This window comes from Ursus americanus, chromosome 6, assembly GCF_024610735.1.
Source record: "Ursus americanus isolate L20-20 chromosome 6, mUrsAme1.1.p, whole genome shotgun sequence".
Taxonomy (NCBI): Eukaryota; Metazoa; Chordata; class Mammalia; order Carnivora; family Ursidae; genus Ursus; species Ursus americanus.
This window is the reverse complement of record NC_142132.1, coordinates 32,344,132-32,369,777: the sequence shown is the minus strand read 5'-3', so window position 1 is coordinate 32,369,777 and position 25,646 is coordinate 32,344,132. Positions and strand designations below refer to the sequence as shown.

Sequence of the window (25,646 nt, the reverse complement as noted above, 5' to 3'; positions counted from 1 at the left end):
TCTCTCTCTCTCACACACACACACACACACACACAGTGCATGTGTGGTCCCGAAGACCAGCAGCATCAGCATCATCTGGAGCTTGTTAGAAATGCAGACTACTATCCCCGCCCCCGTGCAGCCACACCCCACACCTACTGAATCAGAACCTACCCGTTAACAAAATCCCCAGTACTTCCTGTACACATTTAAGTTTGAGAATGGCCACGGCCCTTGATGAGCAGTTCCTAGGCTTTATCAGAATCACTTAGGAAAACTTTTTAAAAAGACGGGTTCCTACCTCCCTACCGCATACACTGATGCTCAGTGGTGAAGTCTGCAATTGGATATTTTTAAGGCACTCTCGAGGGTGGTTCTGATATGGAGCCACATGAGGAACCACTGGGTTCCGAATGATGGTGTCATAGGTATAAGTGACCAAAACAGGGTTCATTCCCCGTGGGCCTCAAAACACAGATTTAAGAGAATCAAGCTAATAATCACCAGGATGCCTCCAAGGACCGAGACATGACCCCTAACTAATATTCCAATGGAAGGGTGGAATGTAAATAAATATTGCTGGTTCACATTTCAGGAGTTTTCCAGAACATTTAAGTGGATTTGAAAAATACTTTTTAAAAGATTGTTTGTACAAACATCATACTCTTTCCAGTCCTTCTTTGGCATAGAGTTTAATCAGATTTAAAATGGTGAGTGTTCTTTGTAAGGTTGTGTGTTTCTTTTCTTCTAGGGCATGTAAAACAAGACATCTGGGTTTTGTCATTAAAATACTAAAACATGTCTGGCATTTTTAGGAAAATCTTAGGAGTGTATACGCTATAGGTGTTGGACATATTTGATAGAAGTCTATGCATTTTGAGTTTTAAAAAGTTTATGCATACCAATTTTTTTTGTTTCAGAAAAATACTTGAGTAAACCATTTAAGTTTTTGACCGTGTTTTCCAGCACTTAGAAAATTAGGAGAAAATAGAAAGAAATCTTTTAGTCACACTTAGGTGAAAATATCTCATTTTCAGATATTCTTGGTTTTATATTATACACTGAATTCTCATCAATTCATAGCAAAATATGCTTTTACTCTCTTATTAGTATCTCTCAATTTATCTGTGGACATAAAAAGCATCTTCTTTGGGGCGCCTGGGTGGCTCAGTCGTTAAGCGTCTGCCTTCGGCTCAGGGCGTGATCCCAGAGTTCTGGGATCGAGCCCCACATCAGTTCCTCCGCTGGGAGTCTGCTTCTTCCTCTCCTACTCCCCTGCCTGTGTTCCCTCTCTCACTGGCTGTCTCTCTCTGTGTCAAATAAATAAAATCTTTAAAAAAAAAAAAAGCATCTTCTTTGATTAATTTCTTCTCTGCCTGCAGAATTTCAGGAAAGGTATAAAAACATAGAATTTAAAGAGTGAGGCTAGGTGTATTGTAGGCATATTCTGTGCAGGAGTCTAAGACATGCTGCTCTCCCGTCCTATCATGGAGCAGAGAGGCCAGGGAGGGGTGTAGAGTGGAACAGCAAGGGAAACATAAGACGTTAAAAAAGGTTGTAATTTCTAATTTCAAAGAAATACCACATTAAATGTAGGTACCTCACAAATCCAAATCATTGGATACACGCCCATTAGTATTAGTAAAATTGGCTAACCTTTCCACTGGGCTTATAAATGTACAAAGCCCTTATCTCCTTTATCTGCTTTAATCCTGCAATTCTGTAAGGTAGGTGTTGCTCGTAGGCCTATTTTAAACTGAAGGCACAGAAGAAGAGAGATAAGTAATTGGCCCAGTACCACACGGCTAATAAATGTTAGAGCCGAGACTTGAAAACAGCACCTCTGCCTCAAACACAGGCTCAAGCTGACCCCACGGCATCTAGTAAAGAATATTTGTCCAGTCAGCATCCCCAAAACATGATCTTGTTTTGCTTTGGTTTGCTTTGGTTTTTTGGTATGAAATGTGTCACTTTCTAATACTTGAACAGTATGGTTTTGTTTTGTTTTTTTACTTTTCAGTCTCTGTCATCAACACCCTAGGCACTTTCCAAGTAAATATTTCTCTAAAGAGATTTCTTGAGCCAGAAACTGAACACATCTCCACCCCTCTGGAGTGAAGGCTCAGCCCCTCTCTACAGGAAAAGCAAGGCTGGTGTTGGGCCCCAGCCCCTCTTGCCACAGCCCCACATAACCCTTAAATTACCAGACCCCAAACAGGTCATTCACTTTTATAGATACTGTCAACACACCCTCAAAAGCTGTCAACACTACCAAGCTTCATTCACTGACTCTCCTGATGACAAGGAGCAGGCTCTAACTTCAGCCCACTCGGCGAAATCCCAAGTCCTGCCAGCCTCATGGCCCCCATCTCCAAAATAAATCCCCTCTTCTGCTGGTCTGAAGCTCGCGTCAACTTCCCCACGTCCAGTGTTCTGAGTTTCTGCAGCTCCTGTCCTGGGGTTTGTGCCCTTGAGCTGTGAGTCAGGGTCCCCAACCCATCATCCCCTGCCGCCACCACGCCTTCCTCCTTCCCGAAACAGATCCTGGCAGATTTTTTCTGGAAAGGCTCTTCCTGCTGACCCCCTCTCCTTCAGGACACAGAGGAGGCTTCTTGGCTCTTCCTTTGACCTCTCTTGCCATCCGCAGTAAAGACCAATAGCAGCCACATCAACTTTTATGTGTTCTTGCTCCTGTTTTCCTTCTGCCCCAAATCTCCCCTCCCCTAGGCCCTTCCCCTTCTGGAGCTGGTCTGCAGGGCACAGCCGGGGTGTGGCTGGAAGGGAAGAGTTCAGGCTGCAGTGTGTTTGAAATTCTGCAGGCAGGTGGCTGCTATCAAGGGCTGTGATATGGCAGGCCCTGTGCTAGCCACTCTTATTTCATTGCCCTGACTCTTCTCCCTTTTGTTCCCTGAGTTTTGCCCGATGAGGACCTGCAGGCACCATCTCTCAGGCCCCCCGAGTCAGTATCTTTAGCAATTCCTGCAGCTGCCATCTTGCCTTTTCCTCACGGTCAACTTTTTCACTCAAGTGAGGCTGCCTCTGAGGCCCCACGGATGGGGGGAGGGTAAGACAGAAGGTGGCAGAGAGGCATGGCAGTGCATTAAATCCTCTTCATGGAGATAAGGAATCCTAGCAGGTCCTGACTCTAGGATGTCCTGAAGTCAGGAGACCTGGGGTCTAGCCTTGGCACTGGCACTGACTAGTGGGGTGACCTTGGACAAGTCACCTAACCCTTCTGCTTCTTGGGGTTCTTCATCTAAAAAATAAGGGAAATGGGCTAAATTACCTCTAACGTCTTTTGATTTATTAGCTGCCACGTTATGTAGTAGAACCACATGTGAAAACCACATGTCTGCTCAGCTCTTTGTTCATCACAGCCTCAGCTATGAAATCAGAGTTGCCAATGTGCCTTAATCTCATTTTGGATTATAAGAAAAATCTTCCTGTGTCAACTTGGCTTTAGAGTTCCTCCAATGATGTATTGATTCTGAATTTATGACACCAGTTAGAAAATCCTGTGCTGCCATATCTGTTTCTACCCTTCGAAGTCCACTTACACCATGCAGTTTCTAGAGATGAAAGGATGTGTTCTCAAGTTGGACAGAGGCAAGGAGAGGTCTCCAGGATTGCCAGGGGAGATGAGCCTCTGGCTATGTTCACTTCAGGATAAAGGAGTTTGGAGAGACCCAGTGCCACTATTCGAGGGTCTTTCTAAATGTAAGTGTTCCTTTGGGGGGGAGGATTGCATGGTCAAAAGAATTTGGGAAATTCCAAATATTAGCTCCTTCTTGGAGATTCACCATGTGCATAAGCATATTTAAATCTCCAAGAAATCCTGCCAGTGAAGAAATCTTAACTTATCTTAGCATATTCCAAACTTATATAGCCACAGATACTTTCTCCACAAAATACTTTAACATCTGGTAGAACATGTCCCCGGAACAGAGTTTAGGAAACATTGCCCCCAAACATTACCGACCTATCTCTATTTGGGTCTTCAGAACAGAAGGGGATAACTACAGCTGCGAGAATATTTATTAAGCACCTACTGTATGCAGAACACATGGGAATAATTGAAAATTGGCAAATCAGCTGTCCAGCAGCCAGGATTTCAATATCTAAAGCCGGAGAGGGACAGACACAGGAATAAACATGCCAGTCAACAGACAAGACAAATGAAGTGTCAAGTGCAGCTTGGGAGCCCAGGAGCCAGGCCACAGGGCAGTTGTCTGCCTTCCCGAGTTGAATTTCCCTACTCTTAGCTGTCAGTCTCAAGTTCTTTGCTTCGCTCTACCAAGCAGTTACCTTTCAGCCAGTTACACGATATCAAAACAGGACATTCGTTGTTTATTTTTATAGATTAGGTGGTTGGTGAGGCACACTGAGTAATTTTATCCTGTGATGAACATCCTAGAATATTGGCCTTATGCATACCGCTCTGTTGGGTTTTATTCGGAATTAGAATCTGTTCTTTCCCCAGAAATGATGACCTCCTTTTCACCAAGTAAGAAAGATATTGAAATGGCCGATGTCTCACGCTGTTGTTTAATCCCGGTCTGAATGAAGTATCATGTGTACCCAGTGTTTCCCGGACAGGGGGCCCGAGCTTCTCAGGGCCCCCTGATAAGGTCCTTCTACGACCTATTTGTGAGTCACTGTTATTTTTTCCAGCACTTCCCCTGGAACCAAGCCATACCCCTGCATCCTCACTTCCACACACAGCCCCTGCCCCCGCCCCATCACCTGTTTCCCATCCCCACCCCCACGTTCTTTAGATTCTCTATTGATATGTTTTTTCTGAATTTTTTCCTCTTGCCTCATTTCCACCTTTCCTCTGCCTCTCCTTTCTGGCCTCTTTAAAAGAACTGAAGGCTTGTTCTTTCTGAGGGTTTAATCCTTAGGAAGTTCCTCTCTGCTAAACAGAGAAGGGAAGCCGGCACTGTATTGTTTCCACATTCGACATTGTTTCCACATTCGACATTGTTTCCACATTCCAACATTTTTTCCACAAAGACCATATCTTGAAAAAGAAGTTGCTTATTATTATTTTTTAATTATCAATAGTAGTTGACATTTATTGAGTATGTACTCTGCTCCAAGCACTAGGGCCCTTGACATAGATTATCTCTTTTATTAGTCACCACACCCCTTAGGATATAGGACATTTATCATTCCCATTTTATGGATGAGCAGTTGAGTCTCAAGGAAGGTAGGAAACATGCTCAAGGTCATAGAACTAGTAAAAAGCAGTGCCAAGAAATGATCCTGCATTTCTCTGGCTCCCCATTCTGTCTTCTCCCGTCTCTCCCCCGCCCTCCTTCAGAACAGGGAAGTCAAAGAGACAGAATTCTGGTTTTCGTCAAATTTATTCCCTAACAAGTTTCATTCACAGAAGCTCACCCCTCCACACGCGTACTGCACAGACTGCAGATTGAATTACCTCCTTAATGATCTATTATATGCACCAGTGTCCAGCTTGGCCAGGATGTAATTGATCTTGGTGGGATGCCAACAACCTTTCTTTCTGCACACAGATTTATCTTCAGGGGAACATATGCCAACACATGCAAACCATTTTATTCCCTTCCATCCTCTCCTTCCTGCTTGATCATTAGTGTTGGTTTCATTATTAGTCTGCTGTTCCCTGCTCACCATCCTCACTGCAGTCGGCACACATTTGCTGTTGGCCCTACAAGTGAAAGAGTGACTTGCTGGGCTCACTTGTAGTTTCCTGTGACAGGTGTCCACCTGCCTGGGGCCCAGAGTGACCCACAGTGTGTCTCAGAACCTCTGGATTGGTTCAGTGGCCTTGAAAGACAGCTTTCACTCTCCTCCTTTTCCCAAGCAGGAGGGCCCATGGACAGTGACTTCCCAATCCAGGGGACTTAAGTAACCAGGGGGGGGCCACTTCCTGTCCATCACTTGGGGCACTTGAGAATGGGCCCAGCCAATTCCGGAGCAGATGAGAAGGCCACCACTACCCTCATGATGCCCAATTATCTCAAGGAAAATGGAATCTTCCAGTCATGGGCCAAATTACCCATAGGCCTTCTGTGTCATGGTTCCCTAGGTATCCTTCCCCAGCCCTGGCCTCTTGAGCTTCTTGCAGGAAGAGCAAGTTGACAGGGTGGGGCGGTCAGCTTCCCTTCCCCTACTGCAGCCCCCAGATACCCTGGCATTGAGATGCTTGGACACTCTTCTGAGAATGGCAGCACCAGCTGGGAGTCGGCTGCTTTGACAGCTGTGCCTTGTGCACGACTCAGAACGAGCGGTTATTTAGCACCTGCCTCTCAAGCTGGACCCTGTGCCAGGAAATAGATGAATAAAACAATCAATACCTGCTTTCAAGAAGCTCAAACTCCAGGGGCAGGAGCCAGGGGCAAAGTGGTCACAGTGCAGGGATAAAGTTAGGTTAGGGCAGAGAATGGATTAACCCTGTGAGGGTTCAAGAAAGGCTTCCTGGAGGAGGTGACATCTGGGCTACTTGGCAGTCAATAGGATGTGGGGATGGAAGGTGACGGAGGAGTTAAGGATTGGGGTCAGGGTGGGCTTACAGAGCCTTTGGGCCCTCCAGCTAGAAATGCCCAGCTAATTCTTGGGTATACAGGACAAGAGAATTATTCAGAGATAGCATCTGGGGGGTGGGTAAAACCAGGTCAGTGGAGGAAATCATCGAGGGAGAGGATATAGCATAAGAAGAGATCCAAGAAGAGCCAAGGACAGAGCCCCAAGAAATACCAGCATTCAAGAACTGACCTGTGCCACCAGAGGACAATATTATGAACATAGGCTCTGGGGCTGGCCTGCCTGGGTTGGGATCCCTCCTTCACAACTTACTAGCTGTGTGACCCTGTGCAAGTGACTGTACCGCTCTGTGCTTCCATTTCATCTATAAAATGGGGTGATAATGACATGTACCTCGTTGAGTTGTTGTAGGATTAAATTAATGCACATTAAGCACTTAAAACAGTCCATTTAAGTAGACGGTATAAGCGCATTTAATAGCATTATTCCTTCACTGATGTCAGAAAAGGGCTAAAGAAGAGGACAGCCTATGACACAGTCAGGCCTCTCAGTGCCTCTCAGCGGCTCAGCCGAGATCCCCAGGGAGGAGAGATGAAGGCGAGCCCTCATGGGAGCCACATCACAACTGGGATGGGAAGGAATGGCTCACGCTGGGTGGTGCAGATGCCACCGTCTCCTGGGAGAGCAGGGATGGTGGCTGCCTTACTCACGGCATGCCCCAGTGGCCAGAGCAGTGCCCAGTGGCGTGTGAGCTCCTTAGGGGTAGGAGAGCCCTTCTTAAAGATTTGCTTAATGAGGATATATTTTCTGAAGGCCCTGCCACTTAGTTGGCATGAGGAGGCTGCTGGGACCAGGGAACGCACGTGGAAGACTCCAGTGGTGGCCGCAATTTGGGGAACAGGTTTCATCTCCTGACTCTCTGTCTGGGACACCTAGTTGTTTCCGTGAGTGAGCTGCAGGATGGAATTTCCTAGGCCTTATCCCTTCCAGACTCTTTAACTCATGAGACTCCATCCTATTCTGCGTGTCATAGAAAACTTGGAATTTTAGACAGGTGACAGAACAGGAACATGGGTAGACAATCAGCACATGCTTACAACACCTTCTCTATGGCCTTCAGAACGCCAGTGTTGTTTCTAAAGGGGATGTTCCTTCTTTGAGCTGAGCTCACGATAATTTTGCTAAGGAATTTCTTTGCTCACTAGATCAGGGTAGCTATTGGAACTTTAATACAGTTTTAAAAATCTATAATGAATTCACTCTTTGGTCTAATGCTCATAAGAGAAAATGGAGAGTCATAAAGCATGGTAGTTTAAAAGCAATTTTGATTTGGCTCCTTCCTAGATTACAGGTTGTGTAACTTTGGAACAAGCTAGCCCTGCCACTCTGAACCTCAGCTTCCTCATCTGTAAAATGGGAACAGTATTAGTACCAGCATGTAAGGCTGAGAGCATTAAAAGGAATAAGCAGCGTCCCTCTCAACAAGTACATGCCCACTCCATGGAAGCAGTAGTGATTGTAAGTATTATTAAAATCATGCAAAGAGAAGAATCAGTTCATAAGTGGCCCTGTGATTGGATCAGAATAGTTCGGAGCTAGCCGCTCACTTATATCAAGACCTTTTATGTACACTCCTAGCCATGGGTTTTAATCCCATTATTAAAACGGAATGAAATAACAAAGACCCCGTTCTAGGACTATCAATAAATACTTCTACAAAAGGAGAAAATATGGATGAAATGAGGCTCACTCTTGAGTACCATTTAATAACTGGTTTCAGAATGAATGACCCATCCATTGAGTAGGGTGAGAGAGTGGAGGATAACCCAGCCTGCCTGACTCTTGGCGGTTCTCTGCAGTCCATTTAACTAGAAATGTTATCTGCGTATTGAAGTCAAAATGTTTCCTCTCGTTGCTTTTAAAACCATAAGTAGCCATAAAAAAGAATGAAATCTTGCCATTTGCAACAATAGAGATGGAACTGAGGGAATGGAGCTCAGTAAACTAAGTCAGACAGGGAAAGACAAATACCTGTGATCTCACTTACATGTAGAAATAAAACAACAGCAACAGCAACAAACCAAGCTCATAGATACAGAGAACAGATTGGTGGTTGCCAGAGGTGCTGGTTACAGGGTGGGGAAAATGGCTAAAGAGGGTCCAAAGGTACAGACCTCCAATTACAAAATAGTTAAGTCATAGGGATGTGATGTACAGCATGGTGATTATAGCTAATAATACTGCATTGCATTTTTGTAGTTGCTAAGAGAGTAGATGGTAAAAGTCCTCGTCATAAGAAAAAAAAATTTTCTAACTATGTATGGTGATGGGAGTTAACCAGACTTATTGTAGCCATCATTCTGCTATATATACAAGTATTGAATCATGTTGTTTGCCTGAAACTAATATGTTATATGTCGGTTATACCTCAATTTAAAAAAATGGAATGCGTTATCACAGAGAGTGGAACAACAAAACATTTTTAAAACTTTCAGTAAATTTATTCTTTGTACAAAAAGGTAGTTTAAATTAAGTATGTCATGTGGAATTGAGCACTTGTCAAAACTTCTAGAATTCACACTGAGAATATTGACATGTAACGTATTGGCGTGAACCATCAGTTAAATGGAACCAAAATAAAGAAAAAGCATTTTTTTTAAAAAAAGTAAACAATTCTAAGAAACTTAGAATTCTGAGTATTTAGGGAATTTTTAGTTGAAGAATCTGAGAACAAGCATCTTTTGCAAACCATGGGGAAGACATTCTGCAAACGATAGAAGGATGGCCAGAACACTATGGTTTCTATCCTCAGAGAGTTGACAATTTAGAGAAGGTGGATATGTGTATATATATATGTGTATATATATATATATATATATATATATATACACATATATATATTTAACTGCAAGGCAGAACATGCTATCTTACTTTTCTTATACTTGCTCCAACCCCTCCTGTCTTCATGCCTAGCATAGTTCTTGGCAAATGCACAGGCCAAGGGGAACTGTTTGTAGGAAGAATTAGCACTGTTACAGAGACATGAATAAAGTACTTTGGGAGAGCAGTGGAGACCAAGAAATGGTAAAAAGACTGGACTTCCAAAGATGGTAGCATAGAAATGGGTAAAGTTGGCCTTGTACCTCCCAATCATAGAATCCACTACACTACTCTTTAATTACTTGCTTATGTATTTTCCCCCATGAGGCCCCAGCCTCGCCAAGAGGTGCCATGTCTGTCATGTTTATTGGTGTCCAGCATGGTACATGGGACATAGTAGATACTCAGTATACTCCATAAGTATTTGTTAAAAGAAGGAGGGTCATCAGATTTATTTGTCAAGGCTCCCCTCCCCCCAGTTGCAAGTTAGCAGCAACTCAAACCTGCTTAAACAAAATAAGGGCATTTTGGGGTTAGTATGGGGACTCTTCATAGGGCTTCAAGTATGGATGGATCTAGGAATCTAACTAAGGTCCTCAGGAATCCATCTTCATCTTTTTTTTAAAAAGATCTTGTTTATTTATTTATTTGTTTGTTTGTTTATTTGAGAGTGTGTGCACACACACACACACATGAGTGGGGAAGGGGAAGAGGGTGAGGGAGAGGGACAAGCAGACTCCATGCTGAGCGCAGAGCCTGTCATGGGGCTCAGTCTCAGGACCCTAAGATCATGACACAAGCTAAAATCAATAGTCAGACACTTAAGCGACTGAGCCACCTGGGCACCCCCTATCTTCATCTTTCTTTTGTGTTATCTTCATTCTCAGGTAGGCTTTCCTGATATTGTGGCAAAGACAACTGACTTGTATCTTTACTGTTTAGGATTCCAACAAAACGATAGTGTCTCTTTTCCTGACAGTTTCAGGAAGTGATTCAGTCAAGGAAGGCTGTGGTTGGCCTGGCTTGGTCATATACTCGTCTTTGAACAACTCCTTGAGACCAGGCCTAAAGGTGGGGGAGGAGCAGCCCCAAGAACTTTGTATAGCTCGAGATGGAGAAAGCAGAGTTCAATGGTGGGCAGCCAAAAGCAAACAAACAAAATGCCCTATGTATTCACACCCCAAGGAAACTGGACAATAGTGTAGAGATAGGACTAGGCAGAGAATAGGAAATGATACAAAACGTAGTAGGATTGAAATGTCAGACAGATGTGTGGTGGACAACAGTGGGAATTACTGCTGAAGATGTAAATTTACATCAGATGCTGGAAGGCTTGAAGTTCAAAAAAAGAAGGTTTAGATTAATTCTGTAGACAATTGTGATGCAATGTGAGGGGAAGGCGTGGGGGTATAATCCAAGATGTATTTAGGGCTTCTCCAGAAGCCACCTTTAGGGGCCTCTCTTCTCCTGTGTGTCCCTCCTAAACCAAGAGTCACCGGTGGAAACATGCCAAGCAGGACATGGAGTTCAAGAGACTCTCCTGCAGCCACTTCATGTCCAGAAGGATACTTGGGCATATGTAACTTGCTGGCCTCTGCATCCTCAACACTGAGCCCCCGGCGTGAATAAGCCACAGCCTCTGTTTTAAGGAGCTCACAGCTGGGGGAGATTGGTCTCAGACAAAGTACTAGAAATACACCTGCATATACACATATGAAGTATGTACACATATATGTCTACATATGGGACTGGGCAGTTTAAATAGGAAAAAAGGGATATTTCATTCCTCATGAGGAGTCAGGGAAGCCTTCAGAGTGGAGGAAATATGTGTTACCCTTCTATTCTAGGAAAGACTTGCACTCAGGACACACACCCTTCTCAGGCCAATCACAGATTCTTTCTGGTCCAGCCTTGGGCTGCTTCCTTCCTTGTGGTTAGAAGAAGAACCTAGAGCTTCCTTTCTTCAGCTTCTCCTCAACTCAGGTAACAGCACTCCCGCGGCAGGAGCAGTCGCAGCAGTAAACAGTTACCGAGGCTGGAACTACACACCGAGCATCATGCTCCCATCTTTGCATACAGTCTCCAGTCTCATCCTCATCATCCTTTTACGAGGTAAATGCTATCGTTCCCATTTTACTAAAGAGGAAGTTGAGACTGATAGGTAGGCAACTTGCCTCGGGACCAAGCACAAGGAAGCGGTGGAAGGGCGGTGAACATGGTCGACTTGGCCTGGGGCCGTGTTCACCACGGTGCTGTCTGCTCCCTCCGGCTGCTCCTGCCTGCTTCGGCGTGGGTCACAGGGACAGCCCCAGCTCAGGTAGGTTGCAGAGACAGAGATACATAGTATTGGACTGGTACTCCAGGAAGGATGCTTCAGCTCCGACTGAAGACTGCACCGGGGTGCAGAGAGGGATGCTGATCCTCTGGGACGGTTCTCAACCTAAGTGTGCCTAAGAATTTAGGGCCCCTCTCTCAGAGAGTCTGGGTAAGACCTCGGAATCTACATTTGAACAAACACCCTACCACTACCAGTAGAGGCACTGAGGCCAGTGTTGCACATTTTGAAGAGTACTGCCTAGGCAGGGGCATGTGTGTGACAATGTGTGTACATGCCCGCACGCCCACAGTTCAAGGGTTGTTTTAGGAAACTTCTGTGGAGGGCAGGTGTCACTGGGCACTGCACATAAACTACTTCAGAGCAGCTTTGTCCAGATTTTCATTGTCTTCCGTGGATCCTACCATTCAAATCCAGCCCTTGCGGTTAGGGTGACCAGATACCCACTATAAAGGATCATCTTTCTATGAAAACCGCTCAGCATATTAAAAAAAAAAAACTTTTTGGCATGAAGACATTTGTGTCTTTTTTCTGGACCTGGGAACAGCAGTAGGAAGTGTTCAGGCCTTTTCCCAAATATAATCCCTGACCGATTGGAGGCTGAGAATCCTCTCTGCCAGTGGCCTCCTGGGACTCTGGGTGGCCTGCCTGTTGGTCAGAGGCACCGAGCACCCCCACACTGAAGATGTGGGAAAGATGGTCTCTGTCCTTGAGGACGTAAGGTCTAGTGGCGGAGGCAGAACAGACCCATGTGAAAGAGTCAGGCCACAAATACAATAAAAATAAAGCAGATGCAAGTCCTTGCAGCAGTGAGAATCCCAGTGCAGACGTAAGCTCAGTCTCAAGGTCCCACATTAAATCAGGGAGAAACAGGAAGAAGTTGGATGAGGGTTGCTAGGTGAGCCATCAGTACAGACTTCCTAGAGGAGGTCACACAGTCTCCTTCACCAGATCTCAGGGAGCACCTACCGTAGGCACTGCTGCTGGTGAGCACTCTTGAGGAACACAGTGCTGATTGTGCAGGGGGTCTGGGGTCAGGGAGACCAGGGGCATCACAGAACCCAACAAGAAAGTGATGTTTTTCATTGGATTCCTAAGGGCAGCTGCCTCTGACTTTAGGGGAGCCAGGAGGAAGTACAAAGAAGGCCCCAGCCTGTGACCTGCTCACCTTCTCTTTCCATGCTGGCTGGTGTACCTGTGGACACCTCAGACCTCAAGTACAAACTGCATCCACACAACACACCCCCACTGCCCCTCGACCAGCCTTCAGACCCAGTGCCATCTACCCACAGGAGGAATAAAGGCTCTTACAGGCCCAGAAGTGGGCTTGAGCTGTTCAGACGGAGGATTTGGGGGTCCTGGATCTACAGGGATGAGTGGTCTGGAAGTGGGTGCACAACCACTGGGCAGACATGTTCCCTCCACTCCAACACGGGCCTTCTAAAGCATGGGGCCCAGGGCAGGGATCCTAGTGGCAAAGTCTGAGGGCAGTTTTGCCTAAAGCATAAATAGGGGTTAGCTAAATCAACTTCAGGTGCAGGGGGAAGCCTTCCCGTAGAAGACCCCTGAAATGAGAAAAGGCCTGGTCATCTCCCTAAAAGCAGAGGTTTGGAGGAGCCTAGGTGAGGCTGGAGAACCGACAGGGGCCTGGTGGCCAAGGTAAGGATTTGGCTTTACAAAGGACATGGGCAGGACATGACGGGCCAGGAAAAGGTAATTATGAATGGAGCTAGAACATTCCTTCCAAACTGAGCTTGCATGATGCCAACAAGGTGTTTGATGTGAGGAGAGCAAGCTGTTCAGTTTGGCTAGACCTGAGAGTACTGACAAAGGCGAGAGAGGAAGAAAAGGAGCATCAGGAGAGGAGCAGTTGTGGAGGAGTTGTAGGCATGGACCCGGCGTCGGGTCCTCAGGGGGAGCAGAGAGCCTCTGGAGGAACTCTCACGGAACTGGGCTGGGGGCCAGATTCTGTCTTTATTCTGTGCTAACCATTCCAATAAGGCAAAAATAATCATTTAACATGCTCCCTATGCTTGAGTCGTAGTACCTTCTATGTATGTGATTTTGTGTTTTCCTGTGTGAATTCAGTGTCTTGAAATTCTTTCTGGATTGGCAACACATCCTGTTTTCCAGTTAGTAAATATGACCACCATTTATGCTTTGGGGCAACATTTTTCAGTCGTTGCCAAATCCTCGTGAGGTTTTTGTGTGACATTTATTTTTCATAATTAGTGATGAAACTCTCATCACTTAATGCCCATGAAATTATGAATATATTAGGCCACAATAAGAATTATCCCTGATGTCTGTAAGCAGATGGGGTGTGTGTGTGTGTGTGTGTGTGTGTGTTTATGATAACAGTGCTTACATAATCCCAACAACCAGGCCCTGGGGACTCAGACGCAGAGATGGAACGGCTGGTTTAAATTAGGTTTCCATGTGAAATATCGTATCGCTATTTTTTCCTAGCATTGTGGGAAAGTATATGGAAAATGATTTGACTGATAGGAAATAAATCTGGATGCATGATCAGGACTGAGGCACAAACCACGTGGTGGTCTGCGCCTGCTCCTGAAGCGGGCCTCTCCAAGGGAAGATGCATTAACCCTTTCAGGCCACTAGACTAGTAAGTCACTGCGTTGTGCCAGAATAGCCTGAAAGAGCCATGACATTCCAGAGCCGCTGATTTGCCATCACTTTCAATTTTTAAAAAAGGAGCTAAAGCCATAGAAAGACTATAGCCAGAGTTCTCAAGAAGTAATGCATTGCATGTCCAGAGAACGATTTTAACTTTTGGGGATTCATTTTTATTTGTAAGGAGATGGGTTTGAATTTCTAGCTCAGAGAGTCAGTAATCTTACGATTCTAAGTGTTTGCTTATGGCTTCCCACAGCAGGATAGGGCTTATCAAAAGCAGCACCAATGACACTCAGTCTTTATTGACAAAACAGTTTCTTGCTCTAGAGAGCCAGGTTTCACAAAGGTGACTTTTAACTGGGTGACCAGGTGATGAGGGGACAAGACATGGAGACAGTGAGCAAGGGATTGCTCATAGCTGCAGGAGAGGGGTTGGCTCTGGGAATCCCAGAAGGTTCCAGGGTGCTCAGAGCAGCCCTGGGAGATCAGAACAAATGGTTATCTTAGGTTGTCTTCTTCCCAAGAGGCTCTGAATTCCTTGCAGGATGATCTGGACCAGGGCTGGTCCTAGGAGTCTGATGCCAGATCTGTTCTCCTGATGTTGCAAGTAGAGAGCAGAGGTGCATGCTGGGAGCCCCCTGGGCTGGGACTGGGCTCAGGTTGGCAGGTGGTCACGTCCTGCATCAGCACTGCCAGGTGATACCACAGTGTGACCCTGTCTTATCCCTGAAGGTCCCTGTTGCCACTGTCTCCCTGTTGTTTCTGTGTAAGGAAAGTAAAGGGGTATTCAGCACCTGTTTCTTCTGTTCTGCTTTTTTCATTGCTTTCGTCATATTTCAGGACTCTTCTTGGCATCTTCTCCTTTTATTCCAACTCTGTGTTCAGAGGCGCTGCTCTTAATCGAGTGCTTAGAAAAAACCTAATTCGTGCCAAGTTTAAAAGAAACTGACACCCCTCATCAGATAAAAGAGCACCCCACGGGGAGTCCCTGTTTTGACATCAACAAGAATTGGGACCTCAGAAAATCACTTCTCTCCTGAGCCATAGATTCTTAATCTGGAAAAATGGGTCTGGACTGCCCTCTGTGGTTGCTGCCAGCACTAAATGTCATTCATTCCTATAATTTCATCAATGGGGGGAGGGCAGAAAGTGCGGTATACCATAGACCTTAAACTTGTTTTTTCTGCAGTTGCCATGGACCATGAACTCTGTGTTCAGGCCTCACTCTCCCTCAGGCCTGGGAAATGAGCTGGCCCCAGGTTTCAGCACTGTTGCTGAACCAGTGCAGCTCCTGGGCCATGTGGGGTCAAGACCAAGGCTTTGGTTTGTTAACAACTGAGTTTATCAGCCCAGACATTAGCCAGGATGGAGCAAGGGACTTAAATGACCAGCAGTGTCCAAGCACCAAGTGTCGCTAGGAGCAAAATAACCTTAGAGATTAAGCAGAGCATTTTGAGGCTGCATATCATCAAGGGGGGGCTTAGTAGCGGGTTATTATTAAATATTATACTCTAGGCTGTATAGTAGAAAAAACTAATCACATTAGAATAACCTTCATCCTAGAGTTCATGCATACACATTAGGCATTTAGGGAGTGGTTAACAGTGCCTCCTCTGGGGCACACACCTAAATTCAAATTCAGGCTTTCCTGCTCTGGGTAGAAATCTCTTAGGCTCTCTGTCCTTCACTTTCTCCATCTGTAAAATGAGGGTAATAATAATCCTTGACTCTTAGGATTGTTATGAGAAGTGAGTTAACATATGCAAAGTACTTAGAGTAATTCCTGGCACACAGTAAGTGCTGTGTAAGTATTTGTTCTTCCAATATTACTTAAGTCAGTTGAGGGGCATAATAGATAATGCATTTGTAAAAGATAGTTTAAATATATATGTATATATATTTTTGCATTTTTTCATTTGATATTCTGCATTTTACTACCAGATAAATACCCTTTAATTGATGGACTGACTGCGTTGATTGCATTTAATCTTACTGCCCATCAGTCAACTGTATTTAAATGTATTTAAATCAATATTATCCTTAGGCTTTATTTTCTTGTAGTTTCATGGAATTTTATAGATCAAGAGGAAGTTTATGAACTACATTTCTGCCTCCTTATTTTAACGATATGGAGAGGTTAAGTGACTTGCCCAGAATCCCATAGCAAAACAGTGATGAAGCTTAGAGCTTCACCCCAGACCCCTCAGGTGGAGCCCTCTTTTCCTAATAGTAAACTGATTTTTAAAAAAGAAAAGAACTTTTCCTGTGAAAAAAATATTCATCGAGTTTGCAGGACCTGGGTTCAGTGGATGCCCCTCTCTGCATTTTCTAGGTGAGCTCCTGGGTGACGTGGTTGATCCTCACGGCGGGCTCCATGGAGGAGAAGCGAGAAGTCTTCTCCTATTTGGTGCACGTGGCCAAATGCTGCTGGAACATGGGCAACTACAATGCTGTCATGGAGTTCTTGGCTGGCCTCAGGTATGCAAGTGGGGAACACAGTTATCTGGATACCAGCTGAATGGCACTGAATTAATTGCCCTGGAAACCACATTTACCCAAACTAGGCAATCGGTAGTGATTGTTTGGGGGAAATCCATTATTCTTTGCTAATACACACAAACCTTGTGCCTCAAAGACACAGCAGCAGAATTCAGCCCCTGTGGCCAGTCATGATCCTAATTAGCTATGTCTGCTCTGATCCCATGCTGTTGGCCATGCTGGGTAAAATTACCTGGTTGCACAACTCCGTCAAGCCCATCACTGACCCCCACTTGCCCTCTGCGCCCTGTAAACCCCACTGTTATTGGTCTCTTCCCAGCTCTGCCTGATGAGCTGCCTCAGCACTCATTTGGCTGCTCGCAGCCACAAACTGGGAATGGCCAACACTGATGACGAGCATTCAATAATGTTAGCTGTTATTTTTATTGAACACTTACTATGTATCAAGCATTGGACACTGCATTTCCTATGCACTAAATCTTTTAATCCTCAAAACAATTTCTTGGTTGATACTATTATTATTCCCACATTATACAAAAAAGAAACTAAAGTTAGGAGACGTTAAGTCATTTGGCCAAGGCCACCTGGCATGGCTGGGATGTGAATGCAAGTAGCCTTATGGGGAGCCCTTGCCCTTAACCTCTCATATCCTGCTTGTATGCCTTCTCCCCTAAGCTAATAATAAGATCACTATTTCATCAATAAAGTCTCCTGCCTTCTTCACTGTCAGCCTCAGTTACCTGGCGTAATGTAATTGCCCCTCACTCTTGTGGGAGGCAGTGTGGTATGGGGCAGAAGGGTATAAGTGGTCGGGTCAAAATACAGGGAATCAAATTCTGACCCCCCCCCAATAGCTGTGTGATCTGAGCCAGTTTCTCGACCTCAGGGAGCCCTAGTTTCTTTATCTGTAAAATGGGGATGGTGATAATAAAAAGCACCTACCTCCTCGCACAGAATTAAGTGCGAGAGTACAAAGTGTTTAGCACGTGTGTTTGGCATAGTGAGGCTCCAGAAAGTGAGCCTGCTGCTGTTAGTGTCTGAGACTCACCTTCCCCATGAGGGTTCTCACTATAAATAGATCTCGCGTCCTAACATTATTGAGATTTTTCTTTGATTCTCCAGATCTCTGCAAAGGGATTCCGGGTTGGGGGAGGAAAGGAAAATTCTCAGAGTTGGAAATTTTTTTTGTCCTTTTGAACTTTCTTAACTAAGAATAAACTCAAACGCTCATGTCACTGGCATTTAAAATGGTCATACAAATGTATCAGGCGTGGCTCAAAAGAAGGAAAAAATAGAAAGAATACTGGGAGAACAGGAGATGATTTGGATGATTGGATTCTCTTTGTGATAAATTTTCTAAAAAGAACCTGTGTTTTTTCTTTTAAGAAAAAGAATGATCGTGTTATAAAATAATTCTATTTTAATGATGCTCATCCTCTGTGTTTGGCAAGTTGGTGTTGGCTCTTGGCTGGGGACCTCGCTTCCTCTGTTCTGGACGTCACTGTCCTCACAGCATGGCAGCTGGCTTGTTCCAAAGTGAACAACAAGAAAGCAAGGCAAAAGCTGCAGTGCCTTTTAGGACCTAGCCTCAGACATCACACACTCTCACTTCTACCATATTATACTGGTCACATAAGACAAAGGACTGGCTGATTGTGGGTGAGGTCTATACTACACCAGGAGCTGTAGATCACTGGAGGAAACAATTAGAAGTAAAAAGATTTACGTAGAACAATATTTGCTCAATCATGGTGTCAATCTAAAACAAACCAAATGAACATCGGTGGAGAAATGGAATATTATTTAGCAACCAAAAATGATGTGTATGAAATATGTTTAATATCATTGGGAAAAAAAGCAGTGTATAATGCATAAAATATCTGGAAACAGGGCTGTCTTTACTTAACAACCTCAGCAATATTTATACAACATTTATAAAATATTTAGACCAGCATCTACAAATAGAATAAATACTGGAAGGAAATATACCTAATACGTTGTCTGTGGATGGCAGCACCGTTGGCGAATTTTTCTTTATTTTTGGTATTTTCCAAATTTTCTACAGTGAACATCTAGTACCTTTATAAACATAAAAAGAAATAAAAGTTTTAAAATAGTGCCAATTCTCAATCTAACCAAAAAAAAATCATGTGATCTGATCTTGCTGAAGTTTGTCTTTTGCCCCCAAATGTACCGTGATGACCCTATTAACCTATGGAAAGAAGGATGATCCAATAATGAGAATCATGTGTTCACTTTGTTTATTTATACTTCCGTTTCATGCCCCCAAAAGGATTCTCCCCACATTGTAAGAAATCAGTTGTAGCTGGACTCAGTAGGGTGAAATCAGGAAACAGTTTTATTTTTCTGACCTCACTATCTTTCAGACCTACCTGATAGGCTCTTCCTCCCCCAACTCTGGGTTATACCTTGGGAGGTCCTATAGCTTTCGCAGTCACTGACGTGGTCAATAGCTTGTCTCATTCTCCTATGCTTATGGGCATGAATAAATCTCAGAAACATACAGCTGTGCAGGAAAAGCAGGTTGCCTGAGTACCTACAGTGTGATACCATTTCTATAAAGTTTAAAAGCACAGACCATTCTGCAAGCTGCTTAGTGATATATACATATGTTGGGGAAGCATAAAGCATTGTAAGGGCACGAGAACACTGAAGTACAGTTGTGGTCCCCTTCAGTGCGGGAGGGAGGAGTGTGTGCTCATGGAGGAAACCAACGGGGCCTCAACCACATTGTTAATGTTTTATTTTTTAAACTGAGAGGTTGGTGCATGGGCCTTTGTCATATTATACTTCTCTATGTCCTTTAAATGTCTTAAATATGACATAGTGATTTTTTAATCCAGTCTGATAGAAATCAAAATTTCAACCTCTCATTTGATTTAAAGCTTCACCCTTTCCTCATATTTTACAGCTCAGTCTCAGAAACCTGCCGTAGAATGGGAGGACAGGGTTTATCTTTTCTTCCTCCAACTCAGGGTCCCTATAGAAAAAGTGGGTGGGAGAAGAAAGAAGGAGGGAGCTGGGGTGAAGGGAGCAAAGGTCTCATTTGTCTGGGACAGTTGTAGTCTGGCCTAGGTGCTCCCACAGAGAGGGATACGGTGTGCTCTGAGGGTTTCTTCCTAGTTACTCCTCCTCAGTTCCCCCACCTGCTGCCCTATAGGCACCTCCCACTGCACAGTTAGCCGGCAAGGGGCAGGGCCCCCTTAGTCCCCAGGATCCAGCTCTGGAGGTCCTGCCCTCCTAGACTCTTTCTGTGAAGATCCCCTCCTTTGGCAGGCAGGCCTTTCTACACAGCTCAGGTGCAACTGCACCTCACGGTATCCCTTCCTGACTCACAGGCAGTGCTCAGTGCTCTACCCTCCCAGACTCTGCACATGCAAGACAGACCCACTGGAACTTTCAGGCAGCTCTAGTCAGCCTGTCATCTTTAGACTTTCCCAGGCAAGAGTCACACACCGGGCTATGTGATCCATAAACTCAGGACATAGGGCCACGTCTCCATGGAATTCACTTGAAGCCCTCTGCCCTGGGGGTGATCCTCGTCCTTCCACATGTAGCACTCTGACAGCTCTATCCAGAGAAATAGCCCCTACCCGACTGCTCAGAGCCAGTTCCTCTGCCCGGCTGATGGACGGTTGTAGACCACAGATGGCAGAGCAGTTTGGGTACCCTCGTGACGACCTGGTGCCTCTCTTTAGGAGGTGGGGTACAATGTCACTTGTTGTTCTCAGCAGCAGTTTCATCATAGGAGAAGTCCCATTTAACATCCTGTTATGCAAATAGTATTTTAAGATAATGCCTCTCAGGATGGGCCAGTGGCTTAATGTCAAAGCTGGATTTAGTAAAAGCAATTGCACAAAAGAGGACAAAACAGGGTTTATGTATTTCACTAAGGTACTGGCCTAATCCAAGGATAACATTTAAAAGATCAAGAGGAGTGTATGGACCATGTTTTCTGCAGACAATCCTCCATAAATATCTGTACAAACCATATTACCCACTAGGTTTCCCTCTTGGCTCCAGCTGCCAGAAAAGCTCAAAGCTAGGTCCAGCGCCCACTTTCCAAAAATAACTCCTTCCACGTGTGTTATTTGTATCTGTCATACTTAATTTTGTGTTTCAGTTTCTAAAAGTAATGTATCATTTGGGGAAGTAGGTGGAGATATGAGTCCTAAATAAATTATTAAAACATAAGGAAAACTGAGGCAAGAAGAATGGATTTGTATGGAATTTAGGCTGTATACTGTGAACAATATTATTTCTCCTTTGATCTAAAAAGACATCATTTACTTGCAATAGGTCAAGAAAAGTTTTGAAAATGTGGCAGTTTATGGACCAGTCTGACCTGGAGACCATGAGGAGCCTGAAGGACGCCATGGCTCAGCACGAATCTTCCTGCGAGTACAGGAAGGTGATCACGCGGGCCCTGCACATACCCGGCTGTAAGGTGGTCCCGTTCTGTGGGGTGTTTCTGAAGGAGCTCTGTGAAGTACTGGACGGAGCCTCTGGCCTCATGAAGCTTTGCCCGAGGTACAATTCTCAAGAAGAAACTCTAGAGGTGAGGCCTTTCAAAATCCGAAGTCACTGTGGCCAGAAGAGAGACCCTGCTGAGCCTAGGTTATCCGTTGTTGCCGTTGTGTTGGGTAACAGGTCCTGGGAAGTTCCAGAGAGAAGAAAGCCAGCTAGCACTGTTTGGGACTTAATCTTGTTAACTTAGCTTTAATGGGGCAGGGTGTAAGTACAAGTGGAAGTGGGTGTTGTTGTCCGATTTTTTTAAAGGAATGATGGGGTTTTCTTCTCTTATTGGGTGGGAATGTCTGGAAAGAAGTCAAGTGAGGGATGCCTGGCAGATGGTTAACGCTCAGTCGGTTAAGCATCTGCCTTCGGCTCAGGTCATGATCCTAGGGTCCTGGGATCGAGCCCCTCATGGGGCTCCCTGCTCAGCAGGGAGCCTGCTTCTCCCTCTGCCTGCCGCTCCCCCTGCTTGTGCGCTCTCTCTCTCTCTCTGACAAATAAATAAAATCTTTAAAAAAAAAAAAAAGTCAAGCGAGAGTATGAACTTTTTGGAATTATAGGGGTAAAGCACGGCGGGAGGTCAGTGCTGCCTTGCTTTCCCCCTTTGTGGGAGGATGCTGAAGAAGCTGGCATCTCATCAAAAGATAAGCTCCAGGCTCTGATCACAGCTGCCTCAGTTCTCCCAGGCCCTGTGGCATCTTACTCCTGACTCTGAGAGCGGAGAGGACTGTGCGAACCTGACTCAGAGCGTCGGGCATTGGAAAGAAGGGCTTTGAGAAACTGGAAAAAGGTGTTCAGAAATGAAAGAAGGGACTGAATTGGGGGAAACTTTACCATAATTTTTTTTTTTTTTTTTTTTTTTTTTTTTAGTTTCAGAGGTAGAGTTTAGTGATTCATCAGTTGCATATAACACCCAGGGCTCATTACATGAAGTGCCCTCCTTAATGCCGTCACCCAATGACCCGACCCCATCCCATCACCCACCTCCCCTTCCCATACCTGGCAATTCCAAACCCAGATCTAGTGTCATTCTCACTTGGCAGCAGCACCACTACTGACCTCATACACACACACACTCACACTCACATACACCCCTTCTCGGTGGCCATGAGACAACGCCTAAAACCAGCCTCTTCTGTGTCACCTGGGAACCAGAGCATCACCTGGTATCAGGGAGACTTAAGAGCCCCTGGCAGGAACAGGCACCACTACCAGCTTGCATCGCTCTGGCTTATGTGGGAAGATAAAAGTGCATGAAATAGAGGAGAAAGCTTATAGCAAGCCCCCCAAGCTGCACCCACCTCAGCTCCCTCATGGCTTAGAAGCCGGGAACGCCACATCCAGTAGTGCAGCTGGAGCCCTTACCTCTAATGGGAGAAACTTCCTGATCCTAAATACAGACCATGAGAGCTTTAAAACCATCAGGAAGCCTCCGTGCTGCGATATATGGGAAATAAAGCAAAACGTCATCCTTTCACAGTGTTTTCCTTGGGCCCCGGGAATTTTATCTGGTTCCGTAGAATAATAGACCTTTGTCATGGTTTTTCTCAATTTTGCTACCAAGATAAAACAACCCTACCCTTTTTCTGTAAAGTGGCTAATCTTCTCCCTAGGGAACCTTGAAATAATACTGCTTTTTGTGTTGTAAATTTGAAATGGAGTGTTGATTCCTAGAGGGACTAAAGTTGTCTGTGGAAACGAGAGCGAATTCTAATAGTTGATGTGGTGAAACGAAAAAATGTTTTTCCTGGAGGCTCTTTCTTTTTCTTTCAATAAAATAGGCGCAAATGCCATTATTTATGACTACTGAGATTTTATTTCCCTACCCAAGTAGATTATTTAGGCATAGTACATGAAGTTGCAATAACAAATCCTTGGTATGTTTTTCTGTAGTTTGTAGCCGACTACAGTGGACAAGATAATTTCTTACAACGAGTGGGACATAATGGCCTGAAGAATTCAGAGAAGGAGTCCACCGTCAACAGCATCTTTCAGATCATCAGGAGCTGCAGCCGAAGTCTGGAGGCCGAGGACGAGGACAGCCCCAGTGAGGGCAACAGCTCTAGGAAAAATTCCTTAAGGGATAAAGCGCGGTGGCAGTAAGTTTTACACTTTAAAAAAGAGAGGTGCTCATTTTTTCTTTTTCCTACTTCAGTTTGATTTTGGGTGGACCCCTAACAAATACCCACCATCTTTATCAGGAAGCCATGCTTTATATTCCAACTTTACCAATTCTGAATTAGAATTTACCTTTCTAAATTGGCTGCTTTGTTCTAGAATTATTGCTCATAATTTGACTTCTTGCCACCTGTTATCTCTTTAAAAAAAAACAAAAACTAGAGCTATCCTGTCACTTCTAAAAATTCAACAATTGAATTTTAGGATTAGAACCATGATATTATTGATTTCATAGCTTCTCTAAAAACAGTTTTTATTAATCACTGGGTGAGGCACAAGGACAAGTATTAACATATTTTTAAATCAAACATACTGATTTATTAGGGCTAGAGTGACACCCTGAAGTCAGTATTTTTAGTAGCTCCCCCAAACTTCTGGGCGACCGTACATCAGGTGGTTCACAGATCTCACTTGCAGAGGCACAGCTCTGCAGGTTGGCATCTGTAGCTTTGTAATCGTTCAGCCTCTCCAACCGCTCTTGTATCCACAGGCACTGCTGCCCATCTCGACATGCGTTCCCACAACCAAATGAGAAAGTTCAGAAATCAGCAGTCTCAGGGCGCGTATTGCCCACACTCAAATGGCAGAGCCTGGTCCAGCTAGAGGAATCCTCTAGAGCCATCCAAAACCATTAGGCCTACTGGCTTGGACATCTTTGCCATGGAAGATTTTATCTGTAGTCAGTACTCACGAGTCATACCTTGCAGTTGGCTTGGAGTCTTTATACACACTTGTGTGCATTTACGAGACATTGTGGTTTGTTTTGCAAAGCCTTTCCGGGTTGTCTCTGTGTGTGTGAGCCTACACTGGGAAGGGCAACAGTGTTTTTCAAAAAGAAGTTCTGTGAAATTGGAGCACTGGATTCTTAGAAGCTGTTGTGAACAAAGAAATGAATGCCTTGTGTCCGAGTCCCTAATGCTGTTAAGGAGGGAGATAAACCTATAGTCCAGATTTCTTCAAAGGACCCAGATGCTCAAAGAATCATCCTACCACAGTGTCTTGCCCCTTAAGCTGAAATGTCTCACAAGTAGCTTCTACCAGTTGTTTTTTGGGTTGTGGTTTTTTTTTTTGGATTACCTCAAATCAAAGATTATTTGAAAGTTTTCACAGTAATTGTTGGATGACCTTAGTAGCAATCTATATACACAGAGAGGACCATCAACAAGTAAACACATGTCTGCACAGAAAGCACCTCATAGCCATTCCTGCCCTTAATCTATGTCTACGTCTGACTGGAATCTTTATTCACAACAGATTCTACGGATCCAGTGCTCCAATTCCACAGAAATTCAACTGCATAATCCTCGTAACAGTTCCGTTTCACTGCGGATCTTGTACCTCCCAGAGCCAGGATTTAACCTTAGGCAGGCTGGCTCTGAATCATGATGAATCATGGTCCTTAATCATATGAACTCTGTAGGAAGTAATGGACAGTTATTAAGAAAATACATAACCAGGGGCGCCTGGGTGGCACAGCGGTTAAGCGTCTGCCTTCAGCTCAGGGCGTGATCCCGGCGTTATGGGATCGAGCCCCACATCAGGCTCCTCTGCTATGAGCCTGCTTCTTCCTCTCCCACTCCCCCTGCTTGTGTTCCCTCTCTCGCTGGCTGTCTCTATCTCTGTCAAATAAATAAATAAAAAATCTTAAAAAAAATACATAACCAGATTGATTAATAGCCCACTTGCCCCCCCGTATAAGATTTTCATCAGGGAACATTAGAAAAATATTTATCTGTCAATTTATGGTTTCTAACTGACCAACACTGCAGAATTTCTTCAGGGGCGTGGGATACAAACTTTCCTTCTCTTTCACTCCTTGGTCCTCTTCTTGAGTCATATGACCTAAGTTTGACAAGGTAATTTCTTTCCTGGTAAACCACATTTTGATCTTTCGTTATGTTATTTGGTTCCTAAATAACCCTTTAAGTGCCACCTTACTCCCTCTTGTAAACCCACAGAGACCTGTCTCCAGGAAGAATCAGGCACAGGAGTGCATAACATTCACCATATGATCTAAGAGACAAAGCTATTAGTTTCCTTCTTGAAATGAACTTACTTCATTACCAGCAATGGTCAT

The 25,646-nt window shown here is 44.6% G+C and overlaps 1 protein-coding gene across 7 annotated transcripts in view; it reads left to right on the top strand.

Moving 5' to 3' along the window:
• Positions 1-25,646, top strand: part of PLCE1 (phospholipase C epsilon 1) — a 303,155-nt gene that overhangs the window by 200,020 nt on the left and 77,489 nt on the right. For all 7 annotated transcript variants that reach the window (XM_087862892.1, XM_087862890.1, XM_045810048.2 and 4 more), the window contains exons 5-7: positions 16,689-16,834; positions 21,176-21,434; positions 23,285-23,490. In XM_087862892.1, the coding sequence (XP_087719018.1) occupies positions 16,689-16,834; positions 21,176-21,434; positions 23,285-23,490 (611 nt within the window). The remainder of the gene's footprint in view (positions 1-16,688; positions 16,835-21,175; positions 21,435-23,284; positions 23,491-25,646) is intronic.